At 44.9% G+C, this 15758-nt stretch overlaps 1 protein-coding gene across 2 annotated transcripts in view; it reads left to right on the forward strand.

Annotated features, from left to right (window-relative positions):
- The window catches only part of ARHGAP32 (Rho GTPase activating protein 32), a 168359-nt gene extending 153179 nt beyond the window's left edge, over positions 1–15180 (forward strand). For both annotated transcript variants that reach the window (XM_079707984.1, XM_079707985.1), the window contains 7 exons: positions 514–659; positions 1274–1469; positions 3016–3161; positions 6936–7007; positions 8848–9723; positions 10409–11382; positions 12653–15180. In XM_079707984.1, the coding sequence (XP_079564110.1) occupies positions 514–659; positions 1274–1469; positions 3016–3161; positions 6936–7007; positions 8848–9723; positions 10409–11382; positions 12653–14908 (4666 nt within the window). In that variant the 3' untranslated portion in view covers positions 14909–15180. The remainder of the gene's footprint in view (positions 1–513; positions 660–1273; positions 1470–3015; positions 3162–6935; positions 7008–8847; positions 9724–10408; positions 11383–12652) is intronic.
- Positions 15181–15758: the final 578 nt, after the last annotated feature.

Below are 15758 nucleotides of genomic sequence, written 5' to 3' on the forward strand. Positions count from 1 at the left end.
TGAACCCATGTCCCCTGCATTGCCAGGCGGATTCTTAACCACTGCGCCACCAAGGAAGCCCAAGGGGATATATATACATACATATATATATATATATATTTTTTGTGTGTGTGTGTGTGGTACACGGGCCTCTCAGTGTTGGCAACCTCTCCCGTTGCGGAGCACAGGCTCCGGATGCGCAGGCTCAGCGGCCATGGCTCACGGGCCCAGCCTCTCTGTGGCATGTGGGATCTTCCTGGACCGGGGCACGAACCTGTGTCCCCTGCATCGGCAGGCAGACTCTCAACCACTGCGCCACCAGGGAAGCCCCCAAGGATAATTTTTAAAAGTCAGACTAATATGTTGTTTTTATGAGCATCTTCCTAAAACAGGCAATCGGGGTTTAGCCAAGGCACTGTAAAAGTATGCTTTCTTCCTCTGGTTTGTCTGTGATTTACACATAAAGCAAAAAATAATGCTCTTTAAGACTGCTATTTTGGGGACCCTGTGATGGTAATGTTGTTTACCCCACAGATCAAAGCAGATAGAATCTGCCTGCTTCAGTGGGACAGCGGCTTTCATGGAAGTGAGAATTCAGTCTGTGGTTGTTGAGTTCATCCTCAATCACGTTGATGTCCTTTTCAGTGGGAAGATCAGCGCGGTCATTCAGGAAGGGGCAGGTATGGCTCTAACAGGTGTCGTTCACTACCAGGAACGTGTATTAAAGCCTCTCCCAGATTGGGAAACTGCATTTCTTATCTCAGTTTAGTAAATCTGTCTTAGTAGAAAGCAGCTAATTTATATCTGTTCCCCAAAATGCACAATATAACAGTTATTTTGTATGTTTTTAGTGACTACTAAGTATTAGACCTATCATGATCGAAGTTCAGGGCCCATAAAAAATGTATCATGTCACCTATTATTGATGTATATAAAGGTGTAGTATAGAGCAGCAGAAGTAAAATTCCTTCCAAAACTAAGAGTACATGAATGATACTAGGCCTTGCCTAGAATCTTTTAAGAAAAGAACATAGTTAAATTACTTAAGGCATTTTGTATTTATATCTATCACTGTTAGTAACCTGGTATGTAATCTTCTACTCCTCACTTAGTGTAAGGCTCTGTTACTTTTACCATTTAAAAAACTTACTGAAGAAAATATAAAACAACACAGAAAGGGAGGTAGATGGATGGACAGATAAGCAGATTGTTATATACACCCACAGATATTTATATTTTTTCCCCCCGTGTCATGAAGTTTTACTCTCTTCATTGCTTTTTTTTCTTTCCAAAGCTTCTCTGTCAAGACCCAAGTCCCTGCTGGTTTCATCTCCATCCACCAAACTGCTGACACTGGAGGAGGCCCAGGCACGAACACAGGCTCAGGTCAATTCTCCAATTGTGACTGAAAACAAATATATCGAAGTAGGAGAAGGACCTGCTGCACTTCAGGGAAAATTTCACACCATAATTGAGTTCCCACCTGAAAGGTAAAACTCATTTAGTCCTCCTCAGAAATGTGCGTTTCATGGCTCTTTGTTATTTTATTTTCTTTTACTTTTGCATTTTAGTATTACTATGTTGATTCTGTGCCAGACTCTGGATGTTACTTCATAGGGACTGATGTGAATGATTCTCGAAAAGCATTACAACATCATGTCATTGTTGGAAAGGAGAGGAAAGTCTGCTGTACAGGGAATATTGTTAGGAAAAATGATACATTTCCTCCATGTAGGGTGTCATTTTCTCTCTGAAATATGTTGTTGAGAAATTTGTTTAGAAATAAACATTGCGACAGCTTATTCAAAAAACAGTGGATGGGTAATGGCGTGACATGGGTTCCCACTGAGTTCAGAGTAGACCAGTGCTCCTCACAGCGCATCTCCCGACCAGCGGATCATTCTCGGCCAGCCCCAACCCCAGACCCACTGCACCAGAACTCTTGGCTGGGGTCCCGCAGTCAGTCTTTTATCAGACCTTCCAGGTGGTTCTGACGTGTGACAAAGTTTGAGAACCGCTGCTGTTCACTCTCTCAGTGTCCTTTCCAGCTCCTATTCTCTGTTTCTCTAAAGAAATGATAATAACACGGTTTTTATATCTTCTTTACTAAGTTACTGTGGGAAGACTAATGTATGTGAGTTAATTTTGACCTTGGTTTACTGCTTTGGCTATTACATAGGAATGTGAGAACTTCAACTCCGTGGATTTGGATAGTACTAATGAAAGTTGAGAATTTATTTCCGCATGTTAGTGTACTTCTCTAAATTCCTTTCATTTCCCTTGATTAAAATGTCCTGACCATAGTAAGTTAGAACATCTTTGTCATTCTAAGTTTATCTTCAGTTTCTTGAATTTACATGATACCTCTATAATTTTCTCAAAAACCTCTTTATAGAATAGTAATCAAGAGTGTCGATGTTGGGATACAGATAGACCTGGGTTCCAACTCTGACTGCATTATTTACTAGTTTTACAACATTAAGGAAGTCACTTCAACTTCTTAGTGTCATAATTTCCTCAGTTGTAAAATGAGAATAATAATACCTACCTCATATGGTTTTATATAACTTAAATGAGATACTACATATACAGTTAGCATAGTGCCTGGCATTCAATATATGTTAGTTATTTTTCTTAAAACTTTTCTTCTTTTTTGGCTTAATTCTCTTTCCTCACACCTAAAATCATTTTCTTCAACTCTATTTTATTTTTGGAGTTTTAATATTTTCTATTCCCAAATATGTCTTATTCTCACTTGTTTCATGGATTGTGAGGTTAGATCCAAATATGAAAATCTGTATAAAAGTTATCTTTGTGAAACTAGTTACTGCTATTAAAATCCATACACTTAATTTTCATTTCCTGCTTTAGCCACACAGCTCAGCCGCACCAAGTGGAGTGAGCTCTGTGGAAGGTGGAGGTTTACCGTGTCAGCTGGGCCTCTCCAGGCTGCTTGATTCTTTCCATCATTTATTCATTGTCCATACGTAAAGGTAGCCCCTTGGGTATCTTTATACAGATTATTTTCTCTCATAGGAGGAGGCCTCAAAATAAAATGAAAAAGTCTCCTGTGGGCAGCTGGCGTTCCTTTTTCAACCTGGGGAAATCATCATCTGTTTCTAAACGAAAGTTGCAGCGTAATGAGAGTGAGCCTTCAGAGATGAAAGCCATGGCTCTGAAAGGTCAGTGTGTCATCACACCTTCCCTTCTCTCTGCGCTGCGGGAGCAGTTTGCCTGCAGGGCCATGCTTCCCAGCCTGTCATGCGGCTCTTCTCTAACTCAGACACAAACTCACCACATTGTTATAACAGGCTTCAACAGGATACGTCCTAGTTGTGTTGTTGCACGTGAATTGTCTTCTTTTACCAGTGCTTTAACCCCAAATACATATTATATATAAATGTGTAGAAGTTCCCAATTTCTTTGGAAACTATATAGATTATATATAGTGTAAATGTGTTTAAAAATTCACAATACATTTGTAATGTAGTTTGTATATTGTTGGTAATAAAAAATAACCGCTGTGGTATTTAAACTTACTAGTGTACATATTTATAGATTTTAAAAATGACGAAGTCATATTTCAACATGCCTCTAAGAGTTTATAAGTCTTATAACCAAAGAAGGTATCTTTTTACCAGATGATTCCTTGATGAGAGTATCTTATTGGATAGATAAATCTATTACTGTGTTGTTGAAAGTACTGCTCTTTTAAAAATCATTTAAATCTACTGATATTAACAGGTTCTGAATCTAGGAAGGAAAGTAGTGCTTACTTCTTGGGTAATGTTAGAAATACAACATTCAGTTCATTTAATTCATCATTCATTCAGTTTGCAGTCATGTACTAAGCATGTGCTAGATATTTTGATAGCAGCTTCTGCAGATAGAAAGAAAATTAAGACACCACCCCTGCCTTCCATGTCTTACTTGGGACATCATATGTGTAAGAAAATAAATTTCATGCAGAATCATAGCTATTGAAATAGAGGCTTATGTGAGGTATTTATGGCAAGAATTGTCAGTTCATGTGGGGAGAGGAAAGAGAACCTTGATTTGGGTTCTGAAGGATAAGTAGGGATTCACCTGGTCAACAAGGGGCTGAGAAAGGTATTTCAGGAAGTGGGAGCAGAGTGTGTGCTGGTGTGTGCAACAGGGAACCATGAAGAACGTGGCTGGTGGGATGGTACACAAAGAGGTTCCAGTTCTTAGGGGCCCAGGGAGCTTGCTGGAGTTTTGGTTTTGTCCTGCATTCCATGGGGTGGGGGGGGTCATTGAATGACTTTGTTACTGAGTCCAAGCTCGCTCTGCTTGCTGCACGACAGCAGGCCAGTAAATCAGAGACGAGGTATTGAGGCAAGGAATACGGCCGGCAGACCGAGAAGATGGCAGTCTAAAGTCTCAAAATAACCATCTTAGCGGGGGTTTGGATGCCAGCTTCTTTTATATATAGCACAGAGAGGGGGAGGAGATGAGGAAGTAAAGTAAAAAGGCCATACGTTTTGCATATATCACCTGGAATGGCCAGCCTCGGGGAGGGGACGTGTTAATTTCTTCTTTCTTGCAGCCATCCCCAGGTGGACAGGGTCCGGATGTTTCCCTGAACAAAGGCACTTTGGTTTAACCTTCAGGCAGAGGAGCAGGGTTCCCTGAGGCAGGCCATTACGTACAGACAGTACCCTTTTAGTGAACCAAAGCAGCGGAGAGCAAAGGTTAAAGTGAAAGAAACAGATCCAACGTGTAGTCCCGGTTTGTCTCTTCCCTGTTACACCTTCAATATATAACATGATCGGGTTTGGGTTTAAGAAAGATGACTTTGGCAACAGCAGAGGGAATATATGGGAAGAGGACAAGACTGGAGGCTGGACAATAAATCAGGAGACAGTTACAATTGTGCAGGCAAGAAACGATGAGTGTCTGGAATAAGCAGTGGCCATGGGGGTGGGAAATAGATTTGAGAAGTGTTCAGGAAGCTGAATCTGCAGGGTGGGTGACCAAATGGTGGTGAAAAATGAGAAAGATAATTTTCAGGTTTTGATTAAATGGTAAGGGAGTTGGTGGTGCCATTATGCCTGTAGGGAACAGTAGGTTTGGGAAGAAAAATAATGTGTCAGTTTTGGACATAGTGAGTTGGACCTGCCCAAGAGGTGATTAATAGTATGGATCTGGCATTCAATAAAGGGGTTTAATCTAACTAGAAATGCAGATTTGAAAGTCATCAGCAAACCAAGGGTGAAAACCCTAGGCATGTATTCTATGGCTGAAGGAGAACCCGTTGAGTGAGGGAAGTGAGTTGGGGCCTGAGTCCTGGAGAAGAGCAGTGTTTAGAGGGTGGAGAAGGCAGAGCTGTCATGAAAGGAGAGTGAGAACAAACGGTGCCTAGGCGGAACAAGAGCTGAGCGCCAGCAGCAGAAGTCACGGAGGAAGGGCTTACAAGGAAGTATCAGCAGCCTTGATCACTGCCAAGAGGTTGAAAGAGGATGAGGATGTTTAACAAATAAGATTCAACATGTGTAATTAATTAAATAACCTGTGTTAGTTTCCTAGGGCTGCCATAACAAAGTGCCACAAATTCAGTGGACAAAAACAACAGGAATTTGTTTCCTCACAGTGCTGAAGGCTAAAAACTGAAATCAAGGTGTCGGCAGGGCCATGTTCCCTCTGAAGGATCCAAAGAATCCTTCCTGGCCTCTTCCAGCTTCTGGGGACACCTGGTATTCCTTGGCTTGCAGTGGTCCCACTCCAGTCCTGCCTCCATCTTCACATGGCTTTTGCTCTGTCTCTCTGCATCTTTTCTTCTTAAAAGGATACCAGTCATTGGATTTAGGGCTCACCCTAAATCCAGCTTTGTTGCTGAAATATCGGCTTCCCTGTGCACCGATGCCAAACAGAAACATGGAGACAGAGATTTTGGAGGAAGAGAGAGATGGCTTTATTTTTCTGCCAGGCAGAAGGGAAGACACAGCAGGCTAGTGCCTCAAGAACTGTGCCCCCCTGTCCTGGGGAATTACAGGGGTTCTTATCGGTGGAACACCCAAGGATAAGTGATAGGATCAAAGTGGTGAAGGTCTTGCATTCTTCTTCTTCTTCCAGTATTTTAAAACAGTCACTGCTGGCATCAGGCAGCCTGTTAACTGGGTCCGTTCATCTCTGGGTTATCAGCCTGCGGCCTTCTTTCTGAAATGTGAACAGCTACAAGGGGTGATTTGCTACAAGAGAATGCAACAAGAGTGAACGCCAGGTGCAGGGTACAATTCATATGGAATCAGAGTAATTAGCTTTGTGAAAGACATGTCTAGCTACAAGTATTTGTTAGTAGTAACAGCTAAAGAATAACCAGGATTGCTTAACTCTTTCAGGGCTGTTTATATTGTTTCCCCAGCCAGTTCATTGTTGCTTATTTTTCTTGTTTATCAGAAAAGTCTCATTTCTATTTTCGCTGCAACAGTATGAGATCATCTCAAGACATACTGATCTTTAGGAAATACAAAAGCAAGTTTTAAAACTCTAGGGCTTCCCTGGTGGCGCAGTGGTTGAGAGTCTGCCTGCTGATGCAGGGGACACGGGTTCATGCCCCCGGTCCGGGAGGATCCCACGTGCTGCGGAGTGGCTGGGCCCGTGGGCCATGGCCGCTGAGCCTGCGCGTCCGGAGCCTGTGCTCCGCAACGGGATAGACCACAGCAGTGAGAGGGCTGCATACCACAAAAAAAAAAAAAAAAAAAAAAAAAAAAACTCATCTCTATTCTCAAGTTCATAATCCTTTAGAAAAGATTTTTCACATAGGAAACCACTTGAGAACAGTACAACACATTATAAAATACAATGCAAAATTGAATATGGTTGCAAAAATGTAATTACTCTTGCAAGTTAAATATATGCACAGAAAAGCACTGTTCCCTTTCAGTACGTATGTAACGGTGAATAAAGCCTGACACTGTTTGGTTTCGACTCTTCAGGTGTCAGGGCAGAAGGGACCTTGCGCTCAGCGAAGAGTGAGGAGTCTCTCTCTTCTCTCCACGCAGCCGATGGTAAGACTAAAGCATCAGTTGTTTTACTCTAGAATATATTTCATAAAAGGACACACAATTAAGTATATTTTATAAATACATGTGTAATAAATAGGCTATAGACTAGGATTTCCTAAAAATACTAGTATCTCTTGATATTTAGCATTGTCCATTGATGTTTTAATATGGTACCAGTCTTTAATTTCTTCACTTTTGACATGATTGCTATTCAATTTACATAAAAATAGGTGAAGTGTTTTAAGTTAACCATTTATATTTATTAATGCCCAGTGGAAAATGGTGTTAATAGTATTTCTTTCTTTAAATTTCACAATGAGAGCACAATGTTTGTTACAAAGTATAAAATTAAGCAGTTTTGATGTTTAGACCAGTAGTCTTTTGTCTTACAAATTTAACCTGATGTTAAATCTCATACATCACTTTGGTTAGAGGCAGCCCTCATTATCTGAGGATGATTAGTACCAGGAGAAGACAACTTAAAGTGAATCTGCTTAAAATGGGGACCAAAATTTTATGGTAAATAGTACAAAAAGATTTGACTGCAACTTGAAGAACAAAACTAAAAAATTTTGAAAATAACTTTTTAGCTTCCGTTTAGCATAAGTCGGGTTATAGTTGCAACTCTGTACTAATTTTTAGAATGAACAAAGATTACTTCCATGTTGACTTGGAGGGAGGTAGAACTTTTTTGACAAAACCATGTAGTTTAGCAAATAGGACATCCTCCACGTCATGTTTGGCTTGTGCAGCAGTATGGTAAAAAAATGGCCCTTGTTGCAAAAATAATCAAGAGCTGCATTGATTTCCCACGGACTTTTCTTAATCCATTGGTATTCAAATTGTGCTCTTTTGAAGTTTCCTGGGTTATCTTCCTTCTGGTCAACTTTCTCATCCTCATTTGTAACTTCTAACTGCCAGGTCCTCATCGACCAATGGCTCTGCTTGTGATTCAACAAATCCTCGCATTTCACTTCAGTTGGGTGTCTGACATCTTACTGGTTTTCCAAGATTTTCCATTTCACTGAAGTTAAGAGAATGGTTCACAAAAACAATGCAGTGGGCTGGGTAGGTGCTTGTATTAAGCAGCAAATAATATTTGAGTAGGGATTAATTTTATAAGTGGTAAACACATTAGTGGATGTGTTTGTGTTAAGACAGTGCCTTTTTATAGTACATTTTCACTATGGCAATTCTAATCATTGTAATAGAATAATGAGATAGAGGACTTCTTTTACCAGTTGGATGTTTAGCAGTATCATAAAATCAGGTAATACTCTACCACTCTTAAGGCCTCTCCTTGAGAAACTAAAAGCCTGTTCTTGTTAAAGAAAAAAAAAATTATTTTTAAGTATTTGAAAGGAATCCTTTACTAAATATATGTAAACACTTCTTTTTTTGAGAAGTTCAATTTTGTAGAAATTTGGGTATGAGGATTTTTCCTCAGAAAAACAGAAAACCCTTTTTGCTATTGTATATCCAAAGAACCATTTAAAGTGGTTACTTCTACCTCACGTATCATGTGTGAGGTCAGTGATAAAATCAGACAAAAAGAAATGAAAAACTTGGGCAAAGTCACAAGAGTCAGTGTTGGACTAGTAATAGAATCTAAGAGTTTTGAGTCCTTTTTCCTATTGAAACCATCAAATGCATTCTCCCTCTGATTGTATCAAATGTGTTTGTTATTTAGCATTTGCTTTGCGAGTTCCACCTGTGTGCCCCAAGAGACAATTATGTTTTCTTACTCTATATGGCATGTTTCTGCTGTACTGAGTAGATGATTTATCACGGCACCATGTATCCTGTGACGTTTGTACTCTGATATTGTATCCATTTTTACCAGGTGATTCCAAGCTGTTCCGACCCAGAAGACCCAGATCTAGCAGTGATGCCCTGAGTGCCTCTTTTAATGGAGAGATGCTGGGGAACCGCTGTAATTCCTACGATAATCTGTCTCACAACAATGGAAGTGAGGAGGAAGTAGGGCTGCTGCACATTCCGGCTCTCGTGTCTCCTCATTCAGCGGAGGATGTTGATCTGAGCCCACCAGACATCGGGGTAGCCAGCCTGGATTTTGATCCGATGTCATTTCAGTGCAGTCCTCCTAAGGGCGAATCAGAATGTCTGGAGAGCGGGGCTTCCTTTTTAGACTCACTGGGATACTCCAAGGATAAACAGAGTACCAACAGAAAGGACACAGAAGCAGGTGGTAGCCAGTCTCAGACTCCAGGAAGCACTGCAAGTTCTGAACCTGTCTCTCCTCTTCAGGAGAAACTGAGTCCATTCTTTACCCTGGACTTGAGCCCAACTGAAGAGAAATCATCTAAGCCAGCCTCATTCACTGAAAAGGTCGTCTATGCTTTCTCTCCAAAGATTGGACAGAAATTAAGCAAATCCCCCTCTCTGAACATATCTGAGCCAATTTCAGTGACCCTTCCCGCTCGGGTGTCAGAAGTCATCGGTACCGTCGCAAACACAGCAGCTCAGAATGCACCTTCTCCAGCTTGGAACAAAAGTGGTGAAGAAAGTGATGTCATAAATAGATCCCCCACCCAGGTAGTAAAGATAAAAACAAACGAGAGAGAGGCCCAGGAAGGGTGTGAGTCTGAAGTCCAGCCCCTGGACCAGGTGGCTGCTGCAGACGCAGACCCGCCAGGGAAGGAGGAGCCTGCCTCAAGCAGTCAGAGTAAGGCTGTACCTTCTGGACAGACTCAGACAGGTACCATTTGTTTTCCTCCATTCTTTCTTTAAGCTAAGAGGGATCTTCAATCCTGTGTGCCAACTGTGCCTTTTAAGAGAGAAATTTACTCCACAGCTAGCCTTTAATCAAACAGAATGTTTTTCTAGGTGGTGCTGATGGCTCAAAGCCCTAAATTAAAATCAGTCAAACAAAATCCCCCAAAGGGCCAGTGGTCCTGCTTCAAACCTTCATAAAGTCCCCTTATCTCCTTGGACAGTCAGAATTCCTGGATAATTTTTGCACAACTTCGTAGCTCTTGATTCTGTTTTCTCTTCTGATAAAATACCTAAATTATAGCCTTACAAGTTAACCAGCCAGCCTACACCATCAAATATAAAAACTATTCTTAATAACAATCTGTAAGCACTTGAAGCTTGTTTTCTAAGCAATCTTTTCTGAGCCAGGTGAGGGACCTGCTTCACCCCCATCTCTGTAGCAATCCAAGAGGAGATTGCAATCTTAAACACTCTTTGTTTTAGTTTTCCTTCTGAACCAGATGTGTTTTCTACAGCATTTGCATGTGGGATAGAAGATCGTGGATTGCCATTTTGAAATATGGAAGGCACCCATTTTTTTAGTGATGAAATGGGGTGTGTTTGGCTTTCCGTATAGGATAACACAAGCTACCTTTTCACTTTCATTTTTTTTCCCAATTTCCCACCAGGAGCAGATACCCATGACCCCCCTCAGGATTCCGTTCCTGTAAGTTCAGTCTCTCTTATCCCACCACCACCGCCTCCGAAAAATGCTGCCCGCCTCTTGGCGCTGGCCTTAGCTGAGTCTGCACAGCAAGCCTCGACCCAGTCGTTGAAGAGACCGGGCGCTTCCCAGGCTGCTTGTACACATTATGGAGACACAGCAGTGGCTGCGACTGAAGAGAAACTGCCTACTGCCTACTCTAGTGCTACCTTAGATAAAGCCTATTTCCAAACCGATAGGCCAGCTGAGCAGTTCCACCTCCAGACCAAGGCCTCCGGAAACTGTGACCAGCCAGCACCGGATACAGCAGCTACTGGGGTTTATACCCATTCCACCACCACTGAATCTGGGGAGCAGCGACACCCAGCTGACATACCAGGCAATCAGCCGCCTCGAATCTATTTATCTGGGGACCCAGAAAAGGCCAGAGTCACTTCAGTTCCCTTAACAGATTCTGAGTCTGATGATCACATAAGTTTCCCTGAAGACCAGTCTGTGAAGACCAGTATGCCGACTGTCTCCTTTGTGGACCAGGATCAGCTTCATTTCTACAGTGGAGATCAGCCTCCTTCTTATCTTGGTGCAAGTGTGGATAAGCCCCATCACCCTTCAGAACTTGCAGACAGAGCTCCCGCACCTTCTAATTTGCCTAGGGACAAAATCTACCCTCCTTCTGGGTCCCCTGAAGAGAATACCAGCACAGCCCCCGTGGCTTACATGACCACTGCTCCAGCAGCAGCTGACTTGAGCGCCAGGGAAGCCAACTGGGATGTGGTCGAACAGCCCAGCGCAGCAGGGTTCACCGCTGCCACCCTCCAGCGCGGTCACAGAACTAATCGTCCCCTCCCTCCGCCTCCTTCCCAGAGACCCTCAGAGCAGCTCCCAGTCCTGGGGCAGGTACAAGCCGCAGCCAGTATAGGATTAAACAGCGCCCACAAGGTAAGAAGGGGGGATGTCAGTGAGATGACATATGTATTTTTCCGAAGGTATGTCACTTTCCAGCAGGGTGTGTTGTTACCTTGAGTGAGATCTGACATCTGCCTTTAAGTCCTGTGGCAGGTTTCCATGAAACATTTCCCAGTTGAGGTTGGGATCTGCCTTTATTGTGATGCTGGTTTTCCTTTGAAAAAGGAGTGGTTACTCGGTGGCTCTAGTTTAACCATACCTGCTCCCTTTAGTTCCTAAGCAGGTAGGTAGTTTCTTCATAGAGATACGAAGAGACTGTGAACAGATGAGTCAAGCTGGGCCTTGGGTGTTAGAGTTGCAGGGTTTTCCCGGCTCCATCACTGATTATTGTGGCTCTGGGCAAGTCGTCCAACCACCTCTGCCAGTTACTCACGTCTGCACTACCAAAGCGCTGTATTCTCAGGGCATTTGAAAGACTTTCTGCCTTACAGACTTTTTAGCACTATCAGAGGTGACAGTGTCTTAGGACTTTTTGTTATTTTTCTCAACATTAACCAGCAGATTGTTCTATAGTTAAGCACCTGTTTTGATGAGAGAATGTTATGCGCAGAGTGCTAAGGGTTATTGTGGTCACCTTGAACTAAAAGGACTTCACTATCTAGTCTTCTGTGTGGGATGCACCTTCTAGTGGCTGCTTCTCCAGGGGAGCGTGTTTGCAGCCCTGCAGTGAGGACCACGTTTGGCTTCTGCTGCCACTGACCGGCTGGAGCACTAGGAGGGAGGGAGAGACAGGGACTGTTGGATGCCACCTAGACGAGTCCCTTCCTGTCCTTCCCTGGACTGGGGGCTGAAAACTGTCCACTGGGCAGCTGTGAGTCACTTTAAAAACCTCTCCAAATAGAATCAATGCTTCTTGTTTAACAGAATGTTCTTGGTGTTGAGACTGAGCTACACAGATAGACAGGGTGTATGTTTTTAAGCCTGGTGGTTATTTGGCTAAACTTCTGTTTGGTCTGCACAGTGAGATAGTGTCATGGGCCACCTCATCTCACATTGAAAACCTATCGTAAATGAGAACAGCTCTCCAAAGATGGGATGGCTGCCACACCGGATGGCCACAGGCCTTCTTTTCGTGGCAGTGGGGACAGGTCGGTCTCTGTCCTGTCCAGTGTATCCGCACAGCTTGGGAAATTTCAAGCTGCTGCCCAAATGGCCTCAACTTGTGAGTTGTGAATTTATTAGCATTTGATTCCGTAGAGGGGAGCAGAAAAAACAAACTCATAATGTTATCATCTTTCAATAGGTTCAAGGAGTAGTTCTGGCTCCAGAGAGGCCGCCTGAACCCAGAGCACTGGGTGACCCCACGCCTGTCCTGGCCGGCGACGGCGGGGCCGCCGCGCAGTGTCCCACCTCTGCGCCCGCTCCCCAGCCCAGCCTCCCTGAAAAGGTGCGGGAAGGTGCCAGGGCCCCCCCGCTGCACCTGCGCGGGGAGCCCGTCCCCGTGCACTCCTCCTGTGGCTTCCCTACCCCGGGGCCTCCCACCAGGACCATGGAGACTAAAATCGCTGCTGCCATCCACTCCGGCTGCGCAGACACGTCCAGCAGCTCTGGGCACCATCCCTTTGTCACGACTTCCTCAGCCTCCATGGAGGACGTTTTGCCTTTACCAGTCCCTGTCCCGCAAGCCAAGCATGCGTCTCAGAAAACTGCTTATTCCACCTTTGCTAGGCCTGATGTCACCACTGATCCCTTTGGTCCAGAAAACTGTTTGCATTTCAGTCTGACTCCAAACTGCCAGTACCGCCCCCAGAGTGTTCCCCCTCATCACGGCAAAGTGGAGCAGCACCAAATGTACGGCTCCAGATCAGAGCCACCAGCCTCCATGGGTCCTCGTTACAACACATACGTGGCCCCGGGCAGAAACGTGTCTGGACACCACCCGAAGCCGTGCAGCCGGGCCGAATACGTGTCCTCTCTGAGCTCCTCTGTTAGGGGCAGCTGTTACTCCGAAGAAATGCCCCTGTACCCCACCATCCGCAGGGTGCAGTCTCTCCACACCCCTCCGTCGTCCATGATTCGCTCTGTCCCCATTTCGAGGACAGAGGTGCCCCCAGATGATGAACCAGCCTACTGCCCAAGACCCTTGTACCAGTATAAGCCATATCAGTCCTCCCAGGCCCGCTCAGATTATCACGTGACTCAGCTCCAGCCTTACTTTGAGAATGGCCGGGTGCACTACCGCTACAGCCCCTATTCCAGTTCTTCTGGTTCCTATTTCAGCCCTGACGGGGCCCTGTGTGACGTGGATGCCTACAGCACAGTGCAGTTGAGGCCCCTTCACCGCCTGCCCAACCGCGATTTTGCTTTCTACAATCCTAGGCTGCAAGGAAAGAACGTGTACAGCTACGCTGGTTTGCCTTCACGTCCCCGGGCCAATGTGACTGGCTGTTTCTCTGCTAATGACCACAATGTAGTCAACATGCCTCCAGTCGCCGATGTAAAGCACACTTACACCTCATGGGATTTTGAGGACATGGAAAAATACCGCCTGCAGTCCATCCGGAGGGAGAGCCGTGCGCGGCAGAAGGTGAAAGGGCCTGTTATGTCCCAGTATGACAACATGACCCCCGTGGTGCAAGATGACTTGGGTGGGATCTATGTCATCCACCTGCGGAGTAAATCAGATCCTGGGAAAACTGGACTTCTCTCGGTGGCAGAAGGGAAGGAGGGGCGGCACCTGGCCAAGGCCCTCAGTCCCGAGGGAGATGACCGCCTCTATAGGAAGCATCTGGAGCCAGAGTTCGACAGAGCCCACCACCATGGAGGACACGGCAGTGGGCAGTCAGAGAAGCCGACCCTCCCTCAGAAGCAGAGTAGCCTCAGGAACAGGAAGCTGCATGACATGGGTTGTAGTCTCCCTGAGCACAGGGCACATCAGGAAGCAAGCCATAGGCAACTGTGTGAATCAAAAAACGGGCCACCTTACCCACAGGGAGCCGGCCAGTTAGATTACGGGCCCAAAGGGATTCCGGACGCTTCTGAGCCAGTCAGCTACCATAACTCTGGAGGGAAATATATTCCATCAGGGCAGGAGTCTCTAAGACTGAACCACAAAGAGGTGAGGCTCCCCAAGGAGCTGGAGAGGCCTCGGGCTCGGCAGATGGCAGCCCCAGAGAAACACTCCAGAGACTGCTGCAAGGAGGGGGAACACCTCATGCAGTCAGCAGTCCCACCCCCTAAGCCAGAGAGGAGTCACAGCCTGAAGCTCCACCACACCCAGAATGTGGAGAGGGACCCCGGCGTGCTATACCAGTACCAAACACACGGCAGGCGCCAGGGCAGTGGGACTGTCGGGCCCCAGTACGATAACCTGGAGGGCTACCACTCCCCACCCCAGCACCAGCGAGGAGGCTTCGGAGCAGCGGCGATGGGCACGTATGTGCCCCCCAGCTTTCCCCACCCACAGAACAGGACATACGCTACAGCTCTGGGGCAGGGCGCCTTCCTGCCCACAGAGCTGTCCTTGCAGCATTCTGAGACACAGGTCCATGCGGAATGAGCCCCGGGAGCAATAGAGTTGAAGCAGCCTCTGCTGGACAGTGGACTGTTCTATTTTTTTCAGTAACCAAAAAAAAGAAAGAAAAAAAAAAAAAGCTACAGAACCCCTGACCACATTTAAAAAATAAGAAGAAAAATAAATCACCATCTTTTCCCCCCTTCCCTGCTTCATCACCACCTCTTCCATCTACAAACTGTCATTTTTGTCATTTAAAGATCTGAAAGATTGTACAGCACTGTGTTGAAAATCTCATAAAGAAATTTGTTACAGACCATACTTGCCATATATAAGGGCTGATTTGTAAGAGCCTGAGGACTGCCTTTTACTGAATTTGAGTTTGACTTCGTCCTTCCTAGCATTTTCTGTGTCCTTCAGAGCAGCTGATGCCCACTTCCCTGAAGGTCTTTGTATGTGTCCTGTCTGTTCCCACTTGCTTTCCCAGTGGCCGTATCTTGCCTAGAGGGACACCCGTTTTTCTAACTTCATTCCCCCTGTCTTAGAAGGGGCTGTGTGTTATATTAGAGTGGAGAAAAACTTCTCCTTGATCCTTCACATAAGTCTATTGGACATTTAGAAAATTATAACAAAAAAAAGGAATTAAGACTTTAAGCATTTAATAACCATCACAGAATGTCAGACCACTTAGATCCAGGCTGAACCGTGCTTGTCACACCCTTCCATAGCTGCTCCTTGCAGTGCAGTGGGCAGACGCCTCTCACTGCAGAGGGATTTGTAAGCTAGAATTAAAGAACCTTCTTAGCTGGAGGTCAGTGACCTTTGTTAGTACCAGAAAACGACATCAGTGGTTCTAAGCTGCTGCCTGCCTTCAGTTCTTTTTTTTTTTTTATTA

Source organism: Hyperoodon ampullatus, assembly GCF_949752795.1.
Source record: "Hyperoodon ampullatus genome assembly, chromosome: 7".
Taxonomy (NCBI): domain Eukaryota; kingdom Metazoa; phylum Chordata; class Mammalia; order Artiodactyla; family Ziphiidae; genus Hyperoodon; species Hyperoodon ampullatus.